This window comes from Fusarium vanettenii, assembly GCF_000151355.1.
Source record: "Fusarium vanettenii 77-13-4 chromosome 2 genomic scaffold NECHAsca_18_chr2_1_0, whole genome shotgun sequence".
NCBI classification, from domain to species: Eukaryota; Fungi; Ascomycota; class Sordariomycetes; order Hypocreales; family Nectriaceae; genus Fusarium; species Fusarium vanettenii.
The window spans coordinates 1,430,424-1,454,631 of NW_003315867.1; the positions used below are offsets into that span (position 1 = coordinate 1,430,424).

General features: G+C 54.2%; 6 protein-coding genes across 6 annotated transcripts; 1 reads left to right on the top strand and 5 right to left on the bottom strand.

Annotated features, from left to right (window-relative positions):
• Positions 1 to 456: 456 nt before the first annotated feature.
• NECHADRAFT_58047 (uncharacterized protein) lies at positions 457 to 1,917 on the bottom strand (the record flags this gene model as incomplete). The annotated part of the gene is made up of 1 exon (XM_003046464.1): positions 457 to 1,917. The coding sequence occupies one exon, from the start codon at positions 1,915 to 1,917 to the stop codon at positions 802 to 804; it is 1,116 nt and encodes a 371-aa protein (XP_003046510.1). The 3' UTR covers positions 457 to 801.
• A 463-nt stretch (positions 1,918 to 2,380) lies between these two features.
• On the bottom strand, positions 2,381 to 4,997 carry NECHADRAFT_102427 (uncharacterized protein). Its single transcript, XM_003046465.1, has 3 exons — positions 4,756 to 4,997; positions 4,295 to 4,704; positions 2,381 to 2,399 (listed from the first exon to the last, which is right to left on the bottom strand). The coding sequence occupies exons 1-2, from the start codon at positions 4,875 to 4,877 to the stop codon at positions 4,623 to 4,625; spliced, it is 204 nt and encodes a 67-aa protein (XP_003046511.1). The 5' UTR covers positions 4,878 to 4,997; the 3' UTR covers positions 2,381 to 2,399; positions 4,295 to 4,622.
• Positions 4,998 to 7,125: 2,128 nt separating this feature from the next.
• NECHADRAFT_76290 (uncharacterized protein) lies at positions 7,126 to 8,103 on the bottom strand (the record flags this gene model as incomplete). Its single annotated transcript, XM_003046466.1, has 2 exons — positions 7,126 to 7,818; positions 7,879 to 8,103. 2 exons carry the CDS (start codon positions 8,101 to 8,103, stop codon positions 7,126 to 7,128), a joined length of 918 nt encoding a protein of 305 aa, XP_003046512.1.
• A 1,429-nt stretch (positions 8,104 to 9,532) lies between these two features.
• NECHADRAFT_33981 (uncharacterized protein) lies at positions 9,533 to 10,999 on the top strand (the record flags this gene model as incomplete). The annotated part of the gene is made up of 2 exons (XM_003045900.1): positions 9,533 to 9,757; positions 9,863 to 10,999. 2 exons carry the CDS (start codon positions 9,533 to 9,535, stop codon positions 10,997 to 10,999), a joined length of 1,362 nt encoding a protein of 453 aa, XP_003045946.1.
• A 668-nt stretch (positions 11,000 to 11,667) lies between these two features.
• On the bottom strand, positions 11,668 to 13,819 carry NECHADRAFT_58049 (uncharacterized protein). The gene is made up of 2 exons (XM_003046467.1): positions 13,318 to 13,819; positions 11,668 to 13,243 (listed from the first exon to the last, which is right to left on the bottom strand). The coding sequence occupies exons 1-2, from the start codon at positions 13,607 to 13,609 to the stop codon at positions 12,108 to 12,110; spliced, it is 1,428 nt and encodes a 475-aa protein (XP_003046513.1). The 5' UTR covers positions 13,610 to 13,819; the 3' UTR covers positions 11,668 to 12,107.
• Positions 13,820 to 18,441: 4,622 nt separating this feature from the next.
• Positions 18,442 to 20,174, bottom strand: NECHADRAFT_66289 (uncharacterized protein; the record flags this gene model as incomplete). Its single annotated transcript, XM_003046468.1, has 2 exons — positions 18,442 to 19,518; positions 19,566 to 20,174. Coding segments are annotated over 2 exons (1,686 nt in total), but the record flags the coding sequence as incomplete, so codon positions are not given.
• Positions 20,175 to 24,208: the final 4,034 nt, after the last annotated feature.

Here is a 24,208-nt window from a genome sequence, read left to right on the forward strand (position 1 = left end):
AGTCGCCCACGTGCCCCACAACAACACTCCCATCCACGCGGTCTGTCACTCTTATCCTCCGTGACATGGGCGGTGTTGCCTACACCACCGGCACCGAACTCGATGACGACCACAAGGAGATTCACTTCTCCCTCAACTACATTAAACAAATCAGCCCAACATCCCGCCGCACTGACGAGATCGACGGTGTATTGACTCATGAGCTCGTCCACTGTCTGCAATATCATGGCCATGGGACTTGCCCTGGTGGACTGATCGAAGGCATTGCCGACTGGGTACGGCTCCGTTGCCATCTTAACCCTCCCCATTGGAAGCACAATGCCGATGGCAAGTGGGACGCTGGTTATCAGCAAACGGCCTACTTCCTAGAGTACATTGAGGATCGCTTTGGACATGGGACAATCCGCCGCTTGAATGAGAAGCTCCGGATTCAGACGTACGAGGAAAAGAAGTTTTGGACTGAGCTGGTCGGACGACCAGTCGAGCAGCTCTGGGACGACTACAAGGAGAAGATGAAGTCTTGCTAGATAGTTCCATTAGACAGGTGGCGTTCACGGATCTGGATCGACATGTAGGTGTTTGAGACGACAGAGATTTTATAGACGAAATGAAATAACTAGATGCCGAGGATATAAAACCTGCCCTGAGCCCAATCCCCAACTCCAAAAAAACAAGGAAACGATCAAAAAAATCACGGCATCCTAACTTGTACTGTTAATCCCGGCCAAATCTGTTACTCCAGTCGAATCAAGCGTTTTCCTACGGACCTCCAAGGTCCAATCTTGCACAGTGTTTAACTTCTTAAGAACGAACAGGGAGGGGAGCGTCGCTCTCGCTGATGACACTGCCGACCTCAGACCAGCTGGCGGGGGTGGCCATGCCGGAACTCTCGCTCATCACATCATAGTATCGGCCAGTCTCACCCTCGTGAGATGACTGCGCATCACTGGCAACATCATCTCCAGATCCAATGATGGAGATGGAGTCAGTAGGTGTCATCATACCGTCGTCGCTGATGACCGAAGGCTCAGACATGGAGGCAGTGGGGGTGACGGGGAGGGGAGAGTAGAACTCGGGGCTCGAGTTCTGGGCCCAGGCCTGGATGGAGGCGTAGGCATCCTCACGATCCTCCTGGCCGGCGGTCATGAACTCATTAGGGCCAAGTTCGCGATCGAGGGTGGCAGAGGTAGCGGTCTCAGAGGGAGCGGGGATGGGGTCGATTTCGGCGAGAGGAGCGTCAATAGCAGTAGTGTTCTCGTCCTGGCCGCGGGTGGTAGCGCTGTAGATATCGGAGACTTCATCGGCGGCGGGGGAAATGTGGCGGCTAGCTTCCATCTCATCTTGCATGTCTTGGGCATCGATGTGATATTCATCCGCAAACGGGTTGGTGTAAATGGACGTGAGGAAACGAGATTGCTCCCCACGACGTCGCAGACCGTCGTCGGTACCTCGAACGTCAGCACCGGTGTTGAAAACGTAGGTCCCTCGTTCAGCTCCTTCGTCCTGGCGGAGAAAGTCGTCAAAGGACGATCCTCGGGTGCGAGACTCTGTGGTGGCGGGGCGTGATGCGGCGAGAGCTTCCTTCTCCTTCTGCTTCTCCAGCATGACGGAATTCCAATACAGTAGCTCCTCGCGCTGCCTTCGACGGGTCTCCTCATCAGCATCGACACCAGACTCAGCGCCAGCACCTCGGCGGGACTCGAGGAAGCCATCGGCGTCTTCTGGCCTGTTAAACATGGGCTCTCGGTGAGGGGGGTCGATGCCCTCGCCCAAGGAGTGCAGAGCAAAAGCTATCCTCCGGCGAACATCGTCGGCGTATCGTCGCACCTCGGGCGACTCGTAGATTGCGACAGCTGTGGCGACGGCGACCGAAACGGCGACTACGGCACCTGATGCCAGGACAACATGGTTAGGCATTGCGTGTGGTGGTGGTGATTGTCAAAGACGCAAACACAAGCGAGGGTTTTTGGCAACAAGAGACGAGAACAAGCAACAGACGGGCGAGAAAGAAGACGGGGTCTCTCCTTCTCAAAAGGACGATGTAAAGAGAGAGCTTTCCAGAAACTCTGAGCAACCAAGACGGGAGGCAAAGGGGAAATTGAGCTTGCGTAGTCCTCGAGCATTCGCCACAGACTGATGGGCAGCCTTGTGGTACTGTAGGTCCAAGGTTGACCTCGGGGCAGTGAAGGTGCCCGTGGGCAGTGGCTCAGGCGACTTTTGGCCTGGGGGCCCAGCTCAGGCAGCCAGCTCTGGAACAGCAGCCACGCGACGTGATTCGCAAGCTTCCCCCCAGTGAGTGGGCGCGGGGTAAGGTCAGCGGCGCATCCATGGCCTGGACCTCAGCCCGTGACGACGACTTTCTGGGCGGAAGAGTAGAAGCAAAAAAAAAAAAAAAAAAAGGCACGACAAAATAGCAGAGACAAACAGACAAAGGGTGAATTAAGTAGAGCGATGCAGTTTTTTTCCTTCTTCACGTACCTGTAGCCACCAGAGGATGAGGCATCACTCCTGTCGCCTCTCTCTCTCACGTGTACGTATTCGGGCAAGATGAACGATTGCAGATCAGAGCGTAATGATGAGCCTCAGATCGGATAAACTGGAAATGCGCGTACTGTAGGTAGCGAAAGTGGAAAATTGGAAGAGTGAGGGAAAGGAGGACAAGAAAGAGATCGACAGATCAAGGTGGGATTTGACGGGACAAGAAAGGATTTAAGAAGAGAGAGACAAACCCCGAGCCATCAGCGACAAGACTTAAGACGGACGGGAAAGACGGGAGAGAGCCTCTCGTCAAGCTTTCGATGGGGTGGCTGTGCTCTTGCCTTTTTCCCTGCCTGAATGTGATGTACTGCAAACGACAAGACAAAAAGGCAAGAGAAAAAGTAAGATTTCGTTCGCAGTTTGGTTTTCATCAAGTTTAAATCGAGTCCTTTCTCCTCCGACTACAGCATAGCATTGTTTTTCTCATGTTAGAAATGGCTCCTCTCGCCTGTTTGCTGGCCCCTCTCTTCCCAATTCTTCCTCATCCGCCGCTTGCGGACGGCGGGCGGCGCGTGACGTGATGTGATGGATGATGCGCAGAGCAGAGAGGGAGAGTCACTAACACGCCCGCTTCCCGAACCACATTGGCACGCTCTTGGGTTGGGGGAAAGGACGCAAAAGGCGTTGCGGCGAGATTCCAAAACTTGACAGCCCCTGAAACTCTGTTTTTCTGTCAAGCTCGACACGTCATTGTTTTGCAACTTTGTTTCGTCGACGTCCAGGTATTGTAAGACGAGCTAGATAGCCGCGTCAGAATTGGGTGTACTTGGGAGGTAGTAGAGCCTCGAGTCCCAGACAGCCCCCTCGGGTACATCCATGATCTCGGACGTCGGTACAGTACTACCTCCGTATACTACCTTGCCGTGGTGCGGCACCGATGGCCGGAGCATCCCATCCAATCTGCTCGAGTCAGCCTGGTCACGGCCTTTTTCGAGGCGAGACCAACAAAAAGAGCGATTGTGCCTAACCAACAACAAATGATCCATCCATTGGCGGATGAACCGTGACGACGTCAGGACGGGACGCGGGAATCTGCCGTCATGCGCGGGTTGCGTACGCACTTCATACATTCCCTCTCAAGTAAGACCCTAGATCTGGACCACTGGTGATTCCGCGCCTGGCGCATTTCCGCGTAAAACGCAGACGCGAAGGTAAGAGAAATCAAAACAATCCGATCGACCGAATCAGCCGGCGCATTCTAACAAGTGACCAATGGATTCATTCCATGACCCGGCCCGGCCGACCTTGGACCATCGGGCGGTGAATCCTCGCTCTTTTCGCATTCGCTGGCCATTGTCTTCAATTGAATCGCCACAGGCTGCCTGCCCCCCGGACCATAGAGCCGCCGAACACCGACCTGGCCCCGCTTTCTGGCTCCGGAGAGTCGGCCTCGGCGCGCGAGGCGGAGGATTGTTCACCCCTGGACGTGACCTTTGCGGTGGGCCAGGTAAGAAAGAGGGTCGGTGGGGAAGAAGCAAAGAGGCAGGTGTCTCAAGGCCAAGAAAAAGCTTCGGTCACCAAGAGCACACAAGCCGAAACTTGGCAATCGGGGTCTTGCATCTGGCTCACATGGACAGGTGGCTCTGCTTGTCATTTCAGGTCCGTGAGTGGACAGCAAGGTTGCAATGCCCAGACAAGATGCAATTGCGTATTCGGGCTGGGGAACGGTTGTCTTGGGGTCAACTCGGTGAGGGACATTGTTCAACTTCATGTTGGATGGTGATGATGAATGCACGCACACAGAAACAGACACTTATTTGTGAAGAAAATATGAGCATTTCAATTCATGGGGACGCCGAATGTCCCGTGTTCAAATAACCGTCGCTAAATGCCAGATAATGTGGTATCAAAAAGAACCAAGCCCGATTTCTGTTCCTGGGACTAGCCAGGAGTAAATCCGCCTTTTTTTGTTGGTTGGTTGTGTTGTGTGCCTCACTCTCTCACGGCTGTCGTCCGAGACAAGTGCGTGGGGGTTCAGAGTCGAGACGCCACATCCATACCAAATCCATCCAAGATCCTCAACCATCGAGCCTCAAGCCCGACGTCGATCTCATGCGCGTCCATGGATGGAACGGCATCTGCTTTTAAGCAGACTTGGAGGTACCGGTGGAGTCGGTGGAGGTGACAGAGTCGGTGGAGTTCTGGCGGGCAGCCTTGGTACGCTCACTGATGAACTGGTTAGTATCATGATGGTTTGGAAAGAGAGGGCAGACTCACTAGGCAGAGCGGTCCTGGAGGACACACTGGTAGCGGGCGCTGCCAGTCTTGATATGGAACTTGATGCCCTTGTTGTCGCCAAGGGACGAGGGAGTCTGGACGGGAGTGGTGGTCTCAGGCATGATGAAGGTTGTGGTGGTGTAAGTGGGAGAGGTTTGGTGTAAGTGGGCAGAAGAGAAGCAGACGATGTGATGAAGTGATGGTTGAGATGAGATCTTGGACGAGGGAAGACGAGGCCTAATATACCTTTTGGAAACAGGAAGATACGTATCTCGTCATTTCGGCCAGATGCACCTATCCACGGTCCGCGAGGCTAATAAAGGAGTGAGCCATTTTCTTGACGAGCAAACAGTAGCAACACCCTCAGCTTGCCCCACGATATGAAGCCTCCACTACGACTGTATGGTAGGGCGCACCCACCAAGACAGGATAGACCCCTCGTCTCATCTCCATGCGCCCCAGCATCCAGTGCCAGCAGGGGGTGGTGGGCGTCTCACAAGCAAGGACCAGGCTTTGGAAGTTGGACGAGGAGAATGCCTTGCTGAGGATGTGTTCACCGTCTTCTCCATTAAAGAGTTCCCGGACATCGCGAGCAAGAAACAAACCGAGTACCACGGAGTAAAAATCTACGCCCCGTGTCTCGGGCTGACTGACAGCGAGACACGGCTTCCACGGAATTGGCTCTCTGCGTCTGTGAGGCGTCCGTGGGTCAGGACACCTTCTAGAAGACCAACCGGGGCTTTCCAGGGTTTCCAGTTTTGATAGTGAATGGCCCGCATAGTCCAATCCCCGTCCCCGTCTCCGTCTCCGGTCCCTTTTTTTTTTTTACTCTTGTCGATCGGGGGGCTCGCTCCGCTCCAACGGGGGGATTACTTGGGACCCTCTGCCATTGGCCACTCTTGACTGCGAAGACGGATATCATCGCACCTCCGTCTCTCCCGGCCGTGTCCCTGCACTTTGTTTTTGCCCCCAAATTGCTGAGGCGAGAGGTATTATTGACCGCTCGTGACTGTGAAGTGAGATCTTGCGCATCATCCATTCCTTTGGATTAGGCAATTGCGTGCGAACCTCCGGCCACAACCTTCGGGATGCTTCGGTCTTTTACACAACTTGACTCTGCTGCTACCATGGCTTCCGGGAGATGAACTCGGTGGCAACGAAACACGTTGATGGAAATCCGTCTCATACCCGATGTTGCATACTCTTAGCTCTCACCCACAAAACAAGCAGCACTCTTCGGTCACTCAGCTCAAGACACGTCCAACAGGCATGGGCCGTTGGCATGGATAGGCATGGATCACAGGACAAGCTGCAGGGCGGCTCGCGCCTTGCTGGGCATCCCTTCGCCTCAGAGGATGGGTTTCATGATGGTGATGACGTTGAGGAGCTCGGCTCCTCAAGGCGGCTTCCACAGCTCTCAACAGGACGCCTAGGGAAGCCCATTGTGCAGCTTGTCCCCCGCACTCCGTGGCCGGCCTTGAGCATGATTGGGCGTGTGCCACGAGGATCCACGACGGGGTCCCTGGCTTGTCTTCACCGCATGTCCCTGAGAGCACTGGCTGGGGGTAAAGAAGCTGGGCGATTTTAGCCTGGAACTCGACCATGCGGCTTTTATGGATGCATTGGTCCTTGATTAGAGACTATCGTGTCGACCAAGACCTGTCAACAAGACTACAAGCGCCCTGCTCTGGGGCATCGCGACGCCGTGCAGCGCGGGGTGAGATGCAAAAAGCATCACATGGACCCTCATATTGAGCGCACTACGGCTTCCATATTGTCGCGCCAGCCGCGGTGATGCACACAAGAGCCGTTTGTTCCGTCGCTGGCGCATCTCGAGTTGTTAGTCGTGCGGCCGAATCCTCCTCATCCACCAGTCTCATCAGGCGTGGTCGACCGAGAGCCGGCTGGCAAAACCTCACATATGCATATGCATGGTGAATGTCGAGCGTCTCCCTTGTGTGTGCTTTGCTGGCGGCACGCGACTTCTTCTCGTCTCTTCGAGATTCCACCTCCGCTCAAGATACCCTCCCTGCCTTGTTTGTGGATGCTTGGCGAAATCCAGACTGCTGCGAGTGCTTCACGTTGCAACGCCACCTCCAGGTATTGACATGTCGCTTCGTGGCGATTCACCAACTGCTGGCCTTCTCGATTGTCATCGCCGTTCCTCCGGGCCATGGTGTAACCACTGATATCCACGAATATGGCCTGATGCTCACCAAGTTGACATTGTGTATGCAGAGCCGCGGCGATTCCCCATCAGCTCATTGGTAGCGTTTTGGCTATGCGAAACAGTGGCGCCTTTTCCCTGGACCGTTGCAGGCAGGCCCGAATCTGATACCGAGCACACGTTCCAAGACGACGGCTCGCATATTATCTGCTGTCCATCATGCCCATGATCCGCTGCTCCTCGTCGGCGTCACTAGTTGCGTTGCCGGTACGCACACCCCTTTTCTGCAGCTCCTCATCTATGGTCTTCCGTGTAAGCATACCCTGGGCGAGGTTGGGTATCTCTTCCTTCTGCTTGCGCAAATGATTTTCCACACTTCGCATTCCCACTACGAGGAATCCGAGCTCTTCCCGGTCTACGTCAAAGACCTCCCACCATTCGCATTCTGGCATCTTGGCACCCAAGTCTCGCGCCGCATTGTATATGGCAGCTGTCGCTAGGGCATGCGGCTGATGGGTGAGGTATAGCATCTGAGGCGAGAGCAGTGCCGTGTTAAGGTATTGAATGGTGCGCAACGATATGGCGGATTTTGGCTTCGCCAGGAAGTCAAGAGTTTGAAGGTAAGTGATGGCGAGTGGGTGAGGCAGCGAGACGTGCGTATCGAACGAGAGTGTGTACAAGATACGGGCTTCAATGGCGAGGAGTCGGGCTTGGAAGGTGTGATAATCGGTTTCGGACATGTAGTAGGACTTGGGGTCGTTTTCCGTCACGCTGTTGGATCGAAAGAAGGCCGAATCGTCCGATAGAAGGTAGGCATAGACGTTGGACACGTCGCGGGGTGATCGAGGCTGGGGTCCCATTTTTGATACCAGGTAAATAGCGGCAGCCGAGGTATCCTAGAGGGTGTGAGTATCACCAGGCGGCATATTTTGGACCAGAAGGTGGGCAGATCTCACACTAAACTCATTGGCCATGGGAGAGTCCACTAGCCAGTATCGTGCGAGGATAGTGTTAGCCTGCGCTGTCACAGACTGAGGAAGCTCCAAAAGCTGGCCGGCAGCTTGCGTGAGGCATTGCGAGGCGATAAAGACGGCGTCTTGAAGATCCTGCGGTAGAGCCGAGAATGAAGATCGATGATACAGTTGCGAAGCCGTTGCTAAGGGGTTGAGTAGATGCGCCATGCTGGGCTTGGACTGCGCCAGCAGAAGTTGGTGGGTGATGGTGTTTTGATTTGGTTGAAATTCACCCCCAAAGTTTGACGAGGCTGAAATTCATGGAAGTTCTCCATGGGCTCCAGCGCCTGCTGCCGCTAATAATCAGCCGCTCCACCACACCAACGTGGGGCCAGCCGACCATCCTTGCACTTACATGCACGCACACCTGGACGTAAGAAAACTTGAGACGCCAGAACAATTACACTCAGTAAAGAGTACTCATAAAATAACCTAATTATATACTAAATAAGAGATAAAAATAAGGAATAATATCATAAGTCTTTAAGTCTTTTATTTATTATATTTAGGGACCTTTATATGCTTTAGAAAATAGAGATTATTAACTCAGTACCTTATGTTTTTCTGCGAACGCGTGACGCAGTCGAGAAGCAAACAAGCAACACTCCCAGAACCACTTTATGAGGTTCACAGTCCCTTGGCATTTCTAATGTTTAGGTACGCAAAATGTCAGCCAAGACTCGGTTTATCAGTTGCAAGAAGTTTCGTTCCTAAATAGGTTGGCGAATGCTGTGCTTGTGTGCTTGCAGCAAGATGGCGGCAGACCCACGTGACATGACTTGTAATGATGGATGCTTGGAAGCTCTCACCTCTTACTAGGTAGGTGATTTCATATGTGAGATAGATCCAATATCACCGCTCTAATTTTGAGACTTATACTTAATAGTCTGGCTCGAAACACCGAGGCGATAGTTCAGCCCCTGTGAGCTACCCACACTTGCCTCTTAAGATATCCTCATAGTCGAGACAGGCTACCAAGGCCATGTGGCCTAGGGACTCTGGATCCATCTGGGACCAGGAGCATTAAACATAAGTGCCAAGGGAATCCTGATCGACACTGCAGTGTTACTGAATCATAATGTGTGGGTTAGGGATGTCTTTAATGTTGCATCGCATGAAGGACTTGTCAAATATGACATTCCGACGATATGGAAGCTATTGTTTCGCGAAGGCAACAGTCTGCCCATAAAACCAATTGGGTTGCATCAATAGGTATTTGTACATATATAAATGTACAGAGGCCAAGTCCTAATCCTTCTCCTACTCACATCAACAACGTCGCAGTCTCACATGTGGTCGTGGACATGCGGGGGAGTTGGAACCTGCATTGACAGTTGACAGGGTACGTAGCTTGAGCTTGAGCTAAGTTGAGCCGCTGTGGAGCTCCGTCCTCCGCAACACATCACCGCCATCTTCAGTTGATAGCACCAACCTTTCGGAACAGACAAACGGTCCACACCATCACGACCGCATCACGAGAATACATCGGCTTTGGGTAGAAACAGGTGCTGCAACAACCTGGGTCGCTCCTATCGGAATACATCAAGCCATCCTCCCCCGCTTCCCCTCCTCGTTCTTCAACCCACTCCGACCGACAATGGCCGCCTCAGCCCCCCCCTCCCCCGGCGAAGAAACACCATCCTTCGACCTCAACCTCCAGCACGGCCACAAAGATCTCGTCCAGGCAGTCGCCTTCAACACATACGGCGACCGCTGCGCCACCGGCTCCGTCGATGGCAAGATCCGCGTCTTCAACCGCCACAAGGATGGCACATGGCGCCTTTGCGATACCTGGACCGCACATGGCGGAGAGATTCTAGAGGTAACGCAGCCCCCCCCTTGGAACCCTGCCATTGTCTCTGGCTCCTGTGTCATATCCGTCGCACACATACGAGAGAATTATCACTGACGCGCCATTGTTCTATAGCTTCAATGGCTTCCCGCGACCGTCTACCCCAACTTGATCGCTTCCCTCGGCATTGAAGGCCGTTTCCGCATCTGGGTCGAGGATCCCTCTGCCGCACCTGGACGTCGTTTCTGCACTGGACGATCTGGCAACGGCAAGCCTGCCTTTGACACACGATCCAACAAGGCTCCCTACCGGTCATTCTCCATGAAACACAACGAAGAGACTCGCCATACTTACCTTGCGCTGCTCTCGACTGACGGCCGGTTGACCGTCTCCGAGAATGATCAACCCGAGAACCTCTCCGAGTACGCCTCCATCGACGAATTCACCGTCGCTCCTAAGCCCAGTAGAGGCGAGGAGCTTGCCTTTCGCGTTCGCTTTGACCCCAACCCTGAGCCATGCTACACAGCCTTGCGCGCAGGTGTACCGTCCGATTCACTAGGCCTCGTGGTCGCGGCCATGGACACGGTAAGAGTGTATCGATCGCGCGATATTGTGGCTACTTCCATTGGCATCCAACAAACACAAAAGGAGTTTTATCTCGCCGTAGAACTACCCGGCCATCGAGGCCTGGTGCGAGATGTGGCATGGGCGCCGGGAAACATCAGGGGATACGATATCATTGCGACAGCATGCCAGGATGGCTACGCTCGCGTCTTCCGAATCGAGACGCCATACTCAGAAGACGACGGCCTATCATGGTCAGCCTCCGATCTACTCCGGTCAACTCCCCATGCCACTACCAGAGATTCAACACCTCAAGCCAGAACCAACGGAACCGCAACTCCGACTGAAAAGCAGGCGCAGACACCGCAACTTCAGCCTATGCAGCACCATCACCAGCAGCAACATCATCACCACCAACAACATCAACACCATCCTTCCGGCCTCAGTGCCAGTCTCGCCAAGTCTGGCTCTCTAGGTGATCGCCATTGGGCCGGCCAGCCTGGCCAGGTCAAGCACGCTTTCCAGGAGATTTCAAAGCTTGACAACCACCGTACACCTGTTTGGCGAGTTGGGTTTGACGATGATGGTCAGATTCTAGGGAGCACGGGCGACGATGGCCGGTTGTTGTGCTATCGGCAGACGCCCAACGGAGCATGGGCCAAGAGCTCTGAGTTGGCGGTGCAAAAGGCTCGCATGGCTGCCCCATGAGGCGTCATGATTACGAAGACTGGGTTCAAATCAGTTGTTCGAGTTCCCCTGCGATGACACATTGCGAATGGGTCATGGGCCGTTCGCCAAGTCATCTCCGAAACTAGCTATCTGACAAGCCATATTGAGCACCGTCAAGCATACCAAAGGCCAATATTGCAGAGACTGGTGTATATCTAGTCGTTGTCAGGGTTTCATATGTATCACTCTGATGCTATGGAAGGGTTGTTCTGTGACTGTAACAGTTGCGTTCAAGAGAGAGCAGATCGGAAGCATTCTACCGCCTTGGATTTACCTCACCATGCAGATTGGTCACCACAACTTGATGTTTATAAATGAACAAGGCCCGGACTTGGTATAAATGTCGGTGTCGGGTTGCTGGGAATGCGAGATGAGAGGATGAGACTCACCCATGCGCAAGGAGCGAATACATACACAAGCAAGAAAGATCAAGTTATAGAGTAGTTGCGTGATGATTGAGGAGCAGTTCATCCAGCTAGAATCACGAATTAAATAAACAGTAATCAATACATTCATCATTACTTTGGCTAGAGTCGAAGTATAGGATCTGGTAGCAGTTGTCTGCGTTGACAGCATAGTCAAGTCGATAGTCTTGACTATCCATTGACACCTAAGTGAAACAATTAACACGAAAGTCGAGCAAGGCACATTGAACAGCATACATGGTATTCAGTAGATTTGTATTTTCGGGTAGTCTAATACCAAAGACCCATCTGTAGGTCCAATGGTAAACGATGTTTGTCGGTGATTTTCATCTCTCTTTACCCATTCTCAATTTGGCATATTGCGCCTTGTTGTTACTGCTAGAGCTCAAGTACTTAGTCTTGAAACAAAAAGAAAACCCCCCAACGCCATTCTTCATGAGTCGATTTTATGATTTCCGTCAACGTGCCCTGCGCTTGTATCCTTCAGGGGCAGACGGACAAGGTGCGGGGGTGAGATCGTCCAAGCATGTGATCTGGCTGCGACAACTACTCCCCACACCCTCCTCTCGACGACATGCCTTGGCATGAAGCTGCCCCTGCTCCTCAGGATTGCACATTACTCGATTATTCCATTCATCCTCGTCGTAAAAAAGCTATCCCGCTTAGGCAGCGTCGGCGCTGGCCGCAGGCTGGATAACCTTGGTGACCTGGTTGCCGGCTCGGATGATGCGAGCGCCAGCAGAGTCGTTCATGTAGGTGACATCCTTGTTCTCGAACTGAGCACGCTTCCAGACCTCAACCTCGCAACCACCGCGGAGAACACCAACACGCATGGTGGACAGAAGGTTGTGGGCGGCGTTGGAGTGGTTGTAGACACCACCGTTGAAGATGGCGGTGGCATCCTTGCCAATGGCCGAGTTGATGAGAGCGCGGCCACCGGGGTGGTCCTTGATGAAGTCGGTAACATCGTGGATGACACCGGCGATGGCGACGAGACCCTTTCCGTTCTTGGAGTCGGCGACGAAGTCGTCCCAGTCGACAACAGGGAGCTGGTCAAGGGGAATACCCCAGTCGAGGGTGGCACGCTTCTGGTCAAGCTTCTTCTGGAGCTGCTGGACACGGCCCTTCTCAATCTCGTTCTGGCGGAACTGCTTCAGCTCATAGGCAAGGCCGAGCTGCTTCCACATCCAGATGCTCCACTTGGTAGGGTCGTACTGCCACCACTCAATGGCGTTGCGGTAGTCCGAGGGGAACTCGTGGTGGAAGTTGTGGTATCCCTCACCGAGAGTGACGATGGCGGTGATGACGTGGTCACGAGGAGAGTTGCGGTCGTCAAAGGGCTGCTCACCGAGCCAGTGGGCGAGAGAGTTGACGCAGAAGGTAGCCTGCTGGACGAAGCAGACACGGAGGATACCAGCATAGACGAGGCCACCCCACCAGTCACCCCAGCCGAGACCGGCAACGAGCATGGGGAAACCGAGAGCCATGAAGAGGACGCACTTGATGTAGTTCTTGTGCTGCCAGACGACGACGGCGTCCTCGTTGAGATCGGTAATGTCGGTTCGGCCCTGACGCTTAGGGTTCTGCTTGAAGACCATCCAGCCCATGTGGGAGTAGAGGAGACCCTTGCGGACAGAGTAGGGGTCCTTGTCGGTATCGGTGTAGCGGTGGTGCACGCGGTGACCATACGACCACCATCGGATGGAGCCCTGGACGGCGCCAGCGCCGACGGCAGCGAGGTAGATCTTGAGGGGAAGAGTGCCCTTGTAAGCGGAGTGAGACCACAGACGGTGGTAACCTGGTGAATTGTGAGTATTCAGTCTTGTTTTGATCCGGCCAGAACGATGAGCGTCCTGACAAAGCAAAACTTACCAGCAGTAATACCGAGACCAGTGTGAACGTAGTAGAAGACAGCCCAGAGGGCGGTCTTGAGTTGAAGAGGAACCCAGTAGGCCGAGATGAAGCCAATCATGGGAACGATGACAACGAGAGTGGTGTTGAGCCAGTTGATGTGCTGGTGAATGTTCTTCCAGGTCATGGGGACGTCGGAGATGTGGACCTTGTTGGCGTTGCTCTTGGGGGCACCGGATCGAAGAGGAATGTAGTCCTTGGTGCCATCAGGGAAGGCCTGGGCCTGCTTGCCCGCGGCGGTGGACGACGACATGTTGATGGGTGTTGTCCAAAACGATCTCTATGTGTTGAAGATGGCGATGGCAAGTGTCGTCGGGGAAGAGAGTGCCCAGCACACACGAGAACCAAGAGGAGATGGCTTCTCGGAGGAGTGAAGGGGGAAGGATGGGCCTTTTGTTAATGGCTATCCTAAGAAGATGATGAGGATGAGAGGAGGATGAGGGTCTGAGGAGGGAGGTTGGACAAGAAGGCGGTTGGGGCGGAGGGTTCCAAAAGGGCTTTATATCAGACCCGACCCGGAGCCGGGCGAGGACTGGAGTGGACTGGATGGGATGGATGAGAAAGAGACCCGACCGGGGGGTGTGCGGGTGGGTGTGGGAATGGGAGGCGTGAGACAAGTGGAGGACGAGTGGAGGTTTCTGCGGCGGGAACAGGCCAAGCGGCCAAGCAGGAGACACAACAAGGAGCGGAGGAGGCGAAGAGAAGGGGAGGAGGCACTGTACCTCGAAGCAAGGGCCCTTGCTCAAGGTTGAGGGCAGTGGCGGAGACGATGCGATGGATGCTGAGAATCGAATCGACATGCGTGCGTCGCAGAGGACAAGGAACCGCAGCAAGGAACACACACACAGGTGATGGCGTCAAACAACCGTTGCCCTGTATCCAGATGACCAGTCCATACAGTACACCACCACGTCTCTCTCGCTTGATCAATCAGATCAACATGATCAGTTGGGGACGGACTTGAAAGATCAAGTTGGGGCGGAGGTTTCCCTGTTCTGTTGGAGTTTCCTTGACTGGCACGCGCTGTGTGCGTCCCTCCACGAACGAACGAACCCCGACCCTCCACACATTTCTCGTCTATCTACACAATTCTCGAGCCTCGGTGATTCACCAACACGTCAAGAAGCCGTTGCTTGTGAAGATTGATGAGGAACCCAAATGGGTGAGTTCTCGTGATTGTCAGCCATGACCCTCCCTCCCGTTTCACTGTGATAAGAGGTTGAACTGTAGTGCAGTGCAGCACCCCTATCGGCACACCCCCTGCCGTTTGTGCATGAACAGGGTAAGAAAAATCCATTGGGGATGGACGGACGGAAGAAAGAAAAAAAAAATACAGAGGCTCAGAGCAAATCCCTCCTACGAATGGCCAATGCCACTCCCGTCTCCCTCCGTTCCGGCCGCCTCCCGGCAACTTCAGGTACCCAAGCCAGGTCCCATCAGGAATAAACTGGATATGGGTACCTGGTCGGTACCCTCCCGAGGGTTGTTGACTGGGCCATCTTGTTCACTAACACGAAAGCTCTTGGTCAAGCTAGGGGAGGGGATTGGCAGCTGTCGGGCTCGGGGAAAGCGAGACAGTATGGACTGCCGGAAGTACCGAGCAGGTAGCTTGATCAGTCTAGAGCAGCGAATTTGACCATCCGAGCGGCGACAGAAAGAGGAATCCCATCTTTCTGCAGGCCAGGAATGCGACCCTGTCACACAACCTTTGACAACCGCCGCGATTCTGATTATCAACATAAAGTCCCCTATCCCCGCTTGACAGATGCCGAGATCTCCCATACCCCGAAGTGAGAAAGGATCAAAAACATGTGATGTTCAAGAATCAGCTCATGATTGCGAAATTCGCCGCTGGGTATTCGACAATTGCTGGGAGAGGGACAGAGGGGGAAAAAAGAGCTGGGCCAGGTACCCGACAAGGGGTGAAGCACTTGTCGACGTCAAACCTCAACACCTTTTTTCGAATGGATGATGTGCACCCCACCCCTTCCCCAACAACTTTTTTTTTGGCGGCTGCCCTTCCTTCCCCTCCAATCGCTGCGGGGCCCGGGCGTCCGTCCGGTTGCCGTTGGAGGCAAAGCTCGGTACCCTTGCCAGAGGGCAAAGTACCACTCCGCACGAATCTGGCGTGCTCGGTACCTCGCCTACGTACCACGGCACATCTCTTCTCTCACCTAACCCTGGGTCGGGCAACGCGCCAAGGAGGAGCCGGTGCGTGCCTTGCAGGGGAAGCTCCCACAAAAGTTGATGGAGCCGCCTGGAGCTCCATAGCCATAGCCCGGTGGTTGGTGTTTTTTTTTCCTTCTGTTGTTGTAGGGCTCGGGCATGGAGCGAGCTTCAAAAGAAAGGGTCCACTTGTCGAGAGGCGATGCTGACCATTTGCCGGAGGGGGAGTTTTAGGAGACAGAGAGACACAGACTGAGAGGGAGAGTCCAAGAAATTACGGACCGTGTAAGTCAGTCGCTATCAGATACACACCAGGATTTACGTGGCGAATTGACCTCAATTGGGCTGTTGACGTGTAAATCCATATCCTCTAAACTCGTTGAGAGCGCCGTTTCCACATCCGGTCATGCCGAGGCTGAGACGCACGCTTATCTACAAGATCTTGCCAACGCTTCAGCATCACAAACCGTCGTCGCCCAAACGTCACCTCGGTCAGCATCCAGTCCAAGCATTCCGTAGGTAGTTGCAACCTAGATAGCAGTCGAGCTTGTCGCCTAGCCTGACTTTGACATCACCGCCCCGAACAATGCCGAGAGTCATCCCATTCAGGGCATCATCATGCCATCACCATGTGCCGTCCCTGAATTGCCGTCCCGCTGCAACAGTCAGATCCCCAAGATTCATCTTGAACCCAACGGCCAACCGAGAGAGATGTATTTCCCAACCTCACCCTTCACGACTCCAGCCCTGCCGCGAACTCATGGTCCCCGCCCTCACAGGATACCAAGTCTTCTCCCCAGATCGAACCATGCCTCGGCCCATTTGCTTCTCCCGTGACATGATCTGCCCTTCCTCCAGGCTCTGAGGTCTCATCTATTCACAGTTGGGGCGGAGAGGCCTGTCCATCCCCTGTTGCCGTCCTCCCGTTGTGCCGGCGGGATGCTGTAGCACAGCACAGCTTGCCTTGTAAGAGACGGGACACAACTGACAGGGGAAGTACGTACCGAGGAACCGACCCTCGCTCTCCCCCAGCTTTTTCCCCAACAGAAACGCAAAGATCGGGATTCGCCAAGCCTAGAATTGCCCAATGGCGCCCCCGAGTCCATTACAGATGGATCCCTTTTTTCGCCTCTTGTCCTCCACTTCAGTTCCCTTGTTTTTCCGTCCTTGACCGTCCGTGAGTCTTTGTCTCGATGGATCCATTGTCAGGCAAACAAAGTTCTTCCCTGAAAGCAAGGTCCAACGCTCATCACGTGATACCACCATCACTTTTTCCTGTCAGCTTCCAGAACCCTTCCATGGCGTCGGGTGGCGCGCGCTACGTACCGCGCCGTTTCCATTGAGCTTCCAATTGACTATCGCCCCTGCGTCAGAGCCACGAGCTTTTTCAACCTCTTGTCATTCGAACTTTCATCCCGTCTTGAGCCACTTACTCAACGACAATCTATATTATCGACTCATAGTCTCTTTTTGTTGAGCTTATCAGGACTACCACCAGTTGTCTCTCTGATGCTGATATGGCACACGGCACGTCACGTCACATCAAACCTCAGTTACAGTACCAATATCGTCTGTTAGTCCATCTTTTTTCTTTTTAATATCATCACTACATATTATCCAATACAGTGCTATCAGCAGCCTCTCCTTCACCACTGACGCCATACAACAAATATGTAAAAATCATGACACCTATCTTCGCGCCCCAATATGCAAAATGCCTGCCGGTTGCCCGCTAGTACACATGAGAGAAAACTAATGCTATCAAGACAAGATCAGATCATAAAAGGAAATTCAATCTTCGCCAAACAAAATCGCAGACATTCATCATGCTCCAATCCGAGGCTGAGCCGCCTTGAGTTTGTCGTCAATCGTTTGTTTCTGCCGCATCGTGTCATTGTCGTCAGTCGTCAGGTGCGCCGCCCCAATCCCTGCCAATGTATCCGTCGTCTTGATGTTGCCTCTGGGTGCTGCCTTTGCCGTTAACTCGTCCGCGCTTTTGGTATCCAGCTCTTTCTTGGGGGAGCCCGCAGTCTCAACGTCAAGGCTGATTGTCTTCCCCTCGATCAACTTGTCCCTGGCATTCGGGTTTTTCTCCACGAGAGCATCGGCAGTCTTGGTATCAATGCCGGTCACCTTGGGCTCTCTCTCCTCGCCTACGCCCTTCACATCCAACTCTTTCTTCTGGCCACAACGGTTCGTCTTTTCTTGGTGAGTATCAGGTGCTGTGGTCCCGTGCGTTTCCGCTGCATTTTGCTTCACCTCTGGCTCTGCTGGCAGTTTCTCCGAAATGTCGTTGCCCTTCTCAGGCAGCATCTCAGGAAACTCTGTTTTGTGCCCTTCATTGGCGAATTGGACCTCTTTTGGTCTACTGTCAGTTTTAACCATTCCTTCGGAACTCTTCCGGGTTTCCTTCTCCAACTCCTTTGCTTCCTTGGTTCCTTCGCCTCCCACTTCCTCTGTTGTTCCTTCGAGCGGGTTCACGGCCCAAGAATTGTTTCCTTTTCCTCCAATCGCTGCAGCTCCGACTGGCTCTTCGGTTCTATTGTCGACTTCCGTATGGGTGCTGTCCGAGATGGTATTTCCTGGTGGTGATGACTCTTTCGAGCCAGCATTCGCGTCTCGGAAAGAAACTTGCTGTCCCATGCCCCCTTTTTGGCATGATTCCTCCCTCGAACCCATCTGGGCCTGGATGATGCTCGCAGCAATCCTACCCTCAGGCGTATCTAGGAGATCCACGCCCCTGTCTGGGCTTGGGGTCGAGGTCGACGTTGCCGGCGTTTCCCTCTTCTCCATGGTCGAATTCGGGGCCGTTGCCACATCGGATTCCATAAATCCCGTCTTATCGGCAACAGGCGTCTCGTCGAGGGGCATGCCATCAGGTCCCACGTCGCTGTACGATGAAGGTATGTCCCGATTCGCTGCCCAAGCAGCAATGTTGTACAAACCTCGCGGGGCGTCGCATCCGTCATAGTTGCTCGGCAGGGGACTTGGGGGTGATCGTCCACGTGTGTAGTAGTACGGCTCGTATCCCGTGGGGCTTGCGTCTGTGTATGGCCGGCTCACGTAGGACCAGTCGCTGGGTGGCTCAACCGTCTTAATCTGCGGAAGGCTGTCTGGGTGGTACCCGTCAACGAGATACTGCTGCAACGTGTAACCTTCGTCAATTGTCGATTGCGGGGGGTTCAACTGTCCGCATTCTTCCCCATCCCCTGGTCGTGGGAACATGTGCAAAAGAGCAGACGCCTGGAGCCGCATTTTCGGATCATCACTCAAGCAAATCTCTGCCATTTGCCGGTACCAATCTGGGATGTTCACCTCGGGACCAAGTATCAACGGTCGCCCCTGTGATTCTGGTTCATCCTCCTGTGTTGCCAGAGCCCACAACACCATGCCAAGCTGGTAGAGATCCGACTTGACACCAATGTACATAGTAATCCGCTGGTTGCTCTCAATGAGCGGCGTGGCTTCCGGGGGTTCCCATCCGACTGGGCACCCTCTCCTGTTGATGTCAATGATCTTCGCATCGCCGTCCTCGTCAATGACAATGTTGGACAGCGTGAAGTCGCCTTGTACGAATCCTGACTCGTGGATGTCGGACAACCCTTCAACAATTTGCCGAGCCCATCTTTCGCGTGTTGACCACGGAAGGTCGTAATCGCCGTCTTTGCAGTGCTCGTAAATGATGTCAATGAGGGCTCCTTGGTCGGCGTAGTTGATGAGAAGTCCCTTTACGTGCTCATCGTGATCGTCCACTACGACACCATAGAAATGGATGACGTTGCGCGAATGGCGGAGGCGGTTGAGAGCGTTGACTTCATACAAAAACTCATCTATCGTGTCAGGGCTCGGGATTTCCTTCTTGATCAAGGTATGACCATTAACATTGACTTTATAAACGAAGCCCGACATGTGCGAGTCAAAGACGATATCCTTTTCCCGAATACGCCTGCAACCAAGGTGCTTGATCTGAGCAACAGTCGGGTATTGGATAATTTCCTATCGGCAGTTAGCATTGTTTGGGGAATGTCTCGAGATGCACCAACATTGCCATCCTCAACCACATGAACATGAAGTCTCCCATCAGTCGTCTGAAGTTTCAGATTGGTCACAGTGTCGTAGAATTGAATGTCTCGTAGGCTCTCCCGGATAGCCTCGTAAATTTTGGCGCTCTTGTCTCGTTGGTAGTGAGTGTGAATGAGGTCCATCTCCAGTGAGTTTGGAGGGGCATCTCGGTAATCGAGGGAGATGGTTACACGCCGCCAAATATGTTCCTGCTCCCGATATGTGACAAAGAACTTTTCCCTTCTTGAACGATCCCGGAAGTGCATGCTAAGATTTAATATCCAGGTCTTCTCGAGCTCCTCGCGAATCAGAGCTTCATACTGGGATGCCGTTATCGAATGGGTGTCAGCCGTTGAGAGATTGTCTTGGATGGCACACTCGTCGGCCAGTGTAGCCTCGTCATCCCTGTGCACAACTGATTGAACCGGCTCCTGGATTGGCGCATCTGCAACAGGACTGGATGGTAAGGAAGGTACAAAACGAGGTACATCGTCCTGCGGGGAGCCGAGGAAGCTTGGGGCGCTGACCCGGGGATTAGTCGCTGGCTGTGAGGTTGATGACGTTCGGGGTCCATGAGACCGACGGTCCATGGACACAGCTCTCCTCTCATCTGGCGTTGGTTCGATAGGGGACAGGTTTGTCCTCCGCTCCGACACTTGGCGCTTGAACGTCTGGGCACGGGGAAGACCCGGCACGACCCTCCGGGACATTCGGCGAATCAGGCCGCCCTTGTCCGAGTCGGCCGAGTCGTTCTCAGGCGCGGGACCGGCAGCCCGCTCTGTCGGCGGCGAGGGGGCCTTGTTGCTACTCTGCCGACCAAAGAGTTTGCGAAAAAAGTTGTGAGTCCCGGACAGCGCAGATGGCTGGGAATGGGGCGGCGGCGGCTGAGACGCTACAACGCCCGCCTGTGCCATGGCCGCGACAATGCGACCAGATGTCTGTTGCTGAGCTCGAGGTGCAAGTGACTGTCAACACCGAAATGTTATAGTCGAGGCTAATAAGTCAGCTCGGTGTTGGTATGAGCTAGTGGGCTGACGGCTGGCTCTGTGGCAAAAAGTAGGAGTCTGGAATAGGACAGTTGGAGCAGATGCATGTGCCACGAATGCCTTCGTATCGTCGTCGTAAAGCGGATTCTATGTGGGAAGGCGAATATGGGGATAGTTGGTATGGAGTTGCAAGAGGGTAAAAAACTGGCATGTATGCCGTCCAGCAAGAGATGATGAGACGAAAGGTGCACTGACGAGAGCTGGAGAGGCCGCACGGCCCCGTCAATCAAAGAAGCGGTCTCTCGGTGAGAGGAGTAGAGTAAACAAGCTCTGCTTGACCCATCCAAGGGCAAGCGAAGGTAAAACAATTGCTTGGTCGGCACTGTCACCGCGACTAGGAGGCTGGGATGATACAACGGTCGGTGAGAAGCGGGTCCTCTGGATGAGCGGTCGAAGTCGCGGGGAGCGAAGCCGGAGGCGCAATGAGGTGTTAGAATGGCTGTGGGGGCATGGGTGAAATAAGAATCCGTGATGATCTAGGACGGCTCCTACACGGGGTGTAAGTGAAGGGTGCCCGTGACAGCAAGACGCCTTGAGAAACAGAGGTTGATGAGTTGCGATGAAAGCCCTGCTATATTAAAACGACCACGACAGAGAGTCCAGCACCTAAAACGGGCGCCGGCGGCGGCAAGGAGTGGATGTGGGAAGCTGTGACTGGACGTGAGCTTTGGTGGGCTGAGTGGGTTAGTGCGGGTTGGTGGGCTTCAAGTGCGGCGGGAGGACACGGGCGGAGCGGCGGAGGCGCTGGGCTTTTGACCTTGGGCCTTCATTTTCTGGGTCCGTTTGGCAGCCCGAGCCACACTGAGAAGGTAGGATTGCCCTAGAACGCCCTGATGACGGTCTGGTCGGACCGCCCTGCTCAAGGGGCTGGGTCCTGAGAAGTCTCTGGGCGCGGTGCTCACTGGCCAGCAAAGCCACCACTGTCCAGGTGTCAGCGCAGGGCTGTGGCCATCCATTGTCCTTCCATTGCCCCAGACTTGCCGAGGACCGTCAGGGGTCTTTGCTTGACTGAACGACATCTCTGGATGTTTTTGGGCCTGGGTGTCGAGACCTTGATCCATCCATCCCACCATGCCGGATCTTCCATGCTTCATGGCCAGCCAAAGGACCCTGCCAGTCTGCCGCCTGTCGTCTGTCGCATGTCGGCCATGGTCTGCCTGCGGCTGCAGGAGTCATACTTCCAAGAGAGACGGTGACGCTCGACGGCTCGCTGGTGGGGAACAATCGATGAGTTGGCCCCTTTCAGATGCCCTGGTCTCGTCCCATTTCGTCGACGCTAAGACGTTTTGCTGAGCGCAGGGGGAAGCGGTGATGCATCATCATCAGGCAGACTTTGGTCGGGCACAAAGAGGCATGAAGATGGTTGGCGTTGATTTTGGGGGTTGGATGTAGGAGGAAGATGCAAGAAAGGGCGCGACTATCTGCGAGCGGGTGGTTGACATCGAGGTCTTTGTCAGGGGATGGGGGAAAGTGCAATTGTATCATACCTTCCTCAAACCTCCAGCTATCTACCCAAGGCTAGCAGGTATCGTCGGCAGGTACCTACCTACAGCCGGGAGTGAGGCAGACAAGGAAGGTACAAGCCAAGAGCAGCATCACGAATTGGAAGCTGCAACCGTCTGCATCGCGACTTCCTGCCTACAGTACCTTACCTGCCGAGTTGCCTTGCAATCACATCTGCCCACAATGCCGTGTACAATCATCATCGCCATCTGTTCAACATCTACTCCCTACACCAACAGCCCCAGACTCGTCATCCACACAACACATTCGATCGAACATCTAGGCCCGCTTCAACAAAGAGGGTGGACATGCCATCAGCCAAAGACAGCGCAGAACATGGAGGAAATCCCACGCAGCCGGTACCGCGGGGACCGAAAAATCAGGGACGTCCTGTGCGTCTTTTTGCCGGGCCAGGGCATGTCATCCTGGCTCCAGCTGCTGACCTCCATCAAGGCTCGAACCATAGGGCGATCTGATCGCTTTGCAGGGCCAGGCCGACTGCATACGCAAGTGACAACGCCATCTAGTTGGGCATCTCACTCACACTCGCTTACCGCCCAACCCGATAACTGGGCACCTAGTTTCACACCTGTCCAGTTGAGACTCTAAACGATTCGAATATGAGGCGAGCAGATTCAAAGGCCAGGTCCGAGTTTTTAAGGCCAATCGAGCATCGACTGACTGTCGTCTGCCGACATTACACACGCAACTGCCAAACATGCATGCTGCATACGGGTGAGGACGGCCGTTATGAAGGGCACTGCATACTGTGTATCCGACGTCACGGATCAATGACCAAAGGCGTCGAACAGGAGAGGATGCTCATGTGTTCCAATTGACCATGTTTACTCGGCGTGGCGGTGAATTCTCCGATGATAAGGTGGTCGCGATTACAACACAACCCACATCTTGAGTTGTCAACTCGGATATGCCTCAATCAACCCTCGAGTGCCTCTCAGAAACTAGAAGCTGGCAACTCCCGGGGCAGACGTCACGTTACCCCTGTTTGCCTGTCCAGAAGCCGCCTGATTCGCCAATTGCGCCGTCACGGCCTCCTCGGTGCCCAATGCGACTTCGTCTTGACCAATTCAATGGTTCAAGCAACACAGCTGTTCAAACATGTGCACACCACCAAGCACATCTCTCGATGGGGAAATATCTACAGCTTGTGTTGGGCTCTAATGGCCCGTCTGCTAGCCCTCTTTCCTCTCATCTCAGCTCCCGTCAAGCCTGTCACGTCACACAGTACAGGAGGCATTCTTTGCTTCCGCGAACAGACTCTGCGGCTGCGGCCTGTGGTGAGGCCTGGTCCACACCCAAGCTCACTCCCAAGATCAAGGCCATCAAGGGGAAACGTGTGGGGTCAGGCATAAGTGCAGCATTCGCCATGGCCCGCTAAGGAGCGTGAGACTGGCTCTAGTGAGGCTGCCTGGGCTTGACAGGTTGTCGGTTCGCCATGCAAGCAATGGGTCTGCATCTCACTCCTTGTTACGAACTGGCTTCCAGACCGCTGAACCGGGCCTCTATTGGGTACGGCCTTCCCTTGCCTTGGACCATTGTCGCATACCAGCGGGGCTGGATTTGAGCCGCCTAACCTTGTGCCTCTCTCATTTCTCCGAGTCGCTTGTAAGCATCTCGTGGAAGAATGTCGTGAGACGTCATGAAAGGACACGACCATGCAGCATGCGCAGCTTCAGCAGACAAACAGCATCTTATCCTCAGCCAGCCAGTTCCCGACCTCGCTAGGCTCGTCCCGCGCTTGACCCCACCGATCCCGCGCCGTCAGTGACGGGATCTCCAAAAGCCTTGGCTAGGGGCCAGGATCAGGTCGCTGGGGAACCATTAGGGACATCCGAGGCAGATGGCTTAAACGTTAAAGGGCGTTTGGCTTCCGTCCGGCGGCGGTCAATTGGGCAATGCACCAGCACCCAGCCGTCTCAAGTTCCCTGCCGAGATCCGGCCTGACATTGGTTACGCCTTCGGGCTGCAACCACATTGCGGGCCTCGGAAATTTTGCCTGCCAGAGAAGGATTGTCATCACGTTCTTCTCCACGGGATCAAAGACCATGTCGTCA

Bases quoted from the DNA above. Each gene is read 5' to 3' on its own strand.
- NECHADRAFT_102427 (XM_003046465.1), bottom strand. From the start codon at position 4,877: ATGCCTGAGACCACCACTCCCGTCCAGACTCCCTCGTCCCTTGGCGAC. The intron at 4,705-4,755 runs GTGAGTCTGCCC...CCAGTTCATCAG, and splicing joins CTCCAGGACCGCTCTGCCTA to TGAGCGTACCAAGGCTGCCC.
- NECHADRAFT_58049 (XM_003046467.1), bottom strand. From the start codon at position 13,609: ATGTCGTCGTCCACCGCCGCGGGCAAGCAGGCCCAGGCCTTCCCTGAT. The intron at 13,244-13,317 runs GTAAGTTTTGCT...ACAATTCACCAG, and splicing joins TGGTCTCGGTATTACTGCTG to GTTACCACCGTCTGTGGTCT.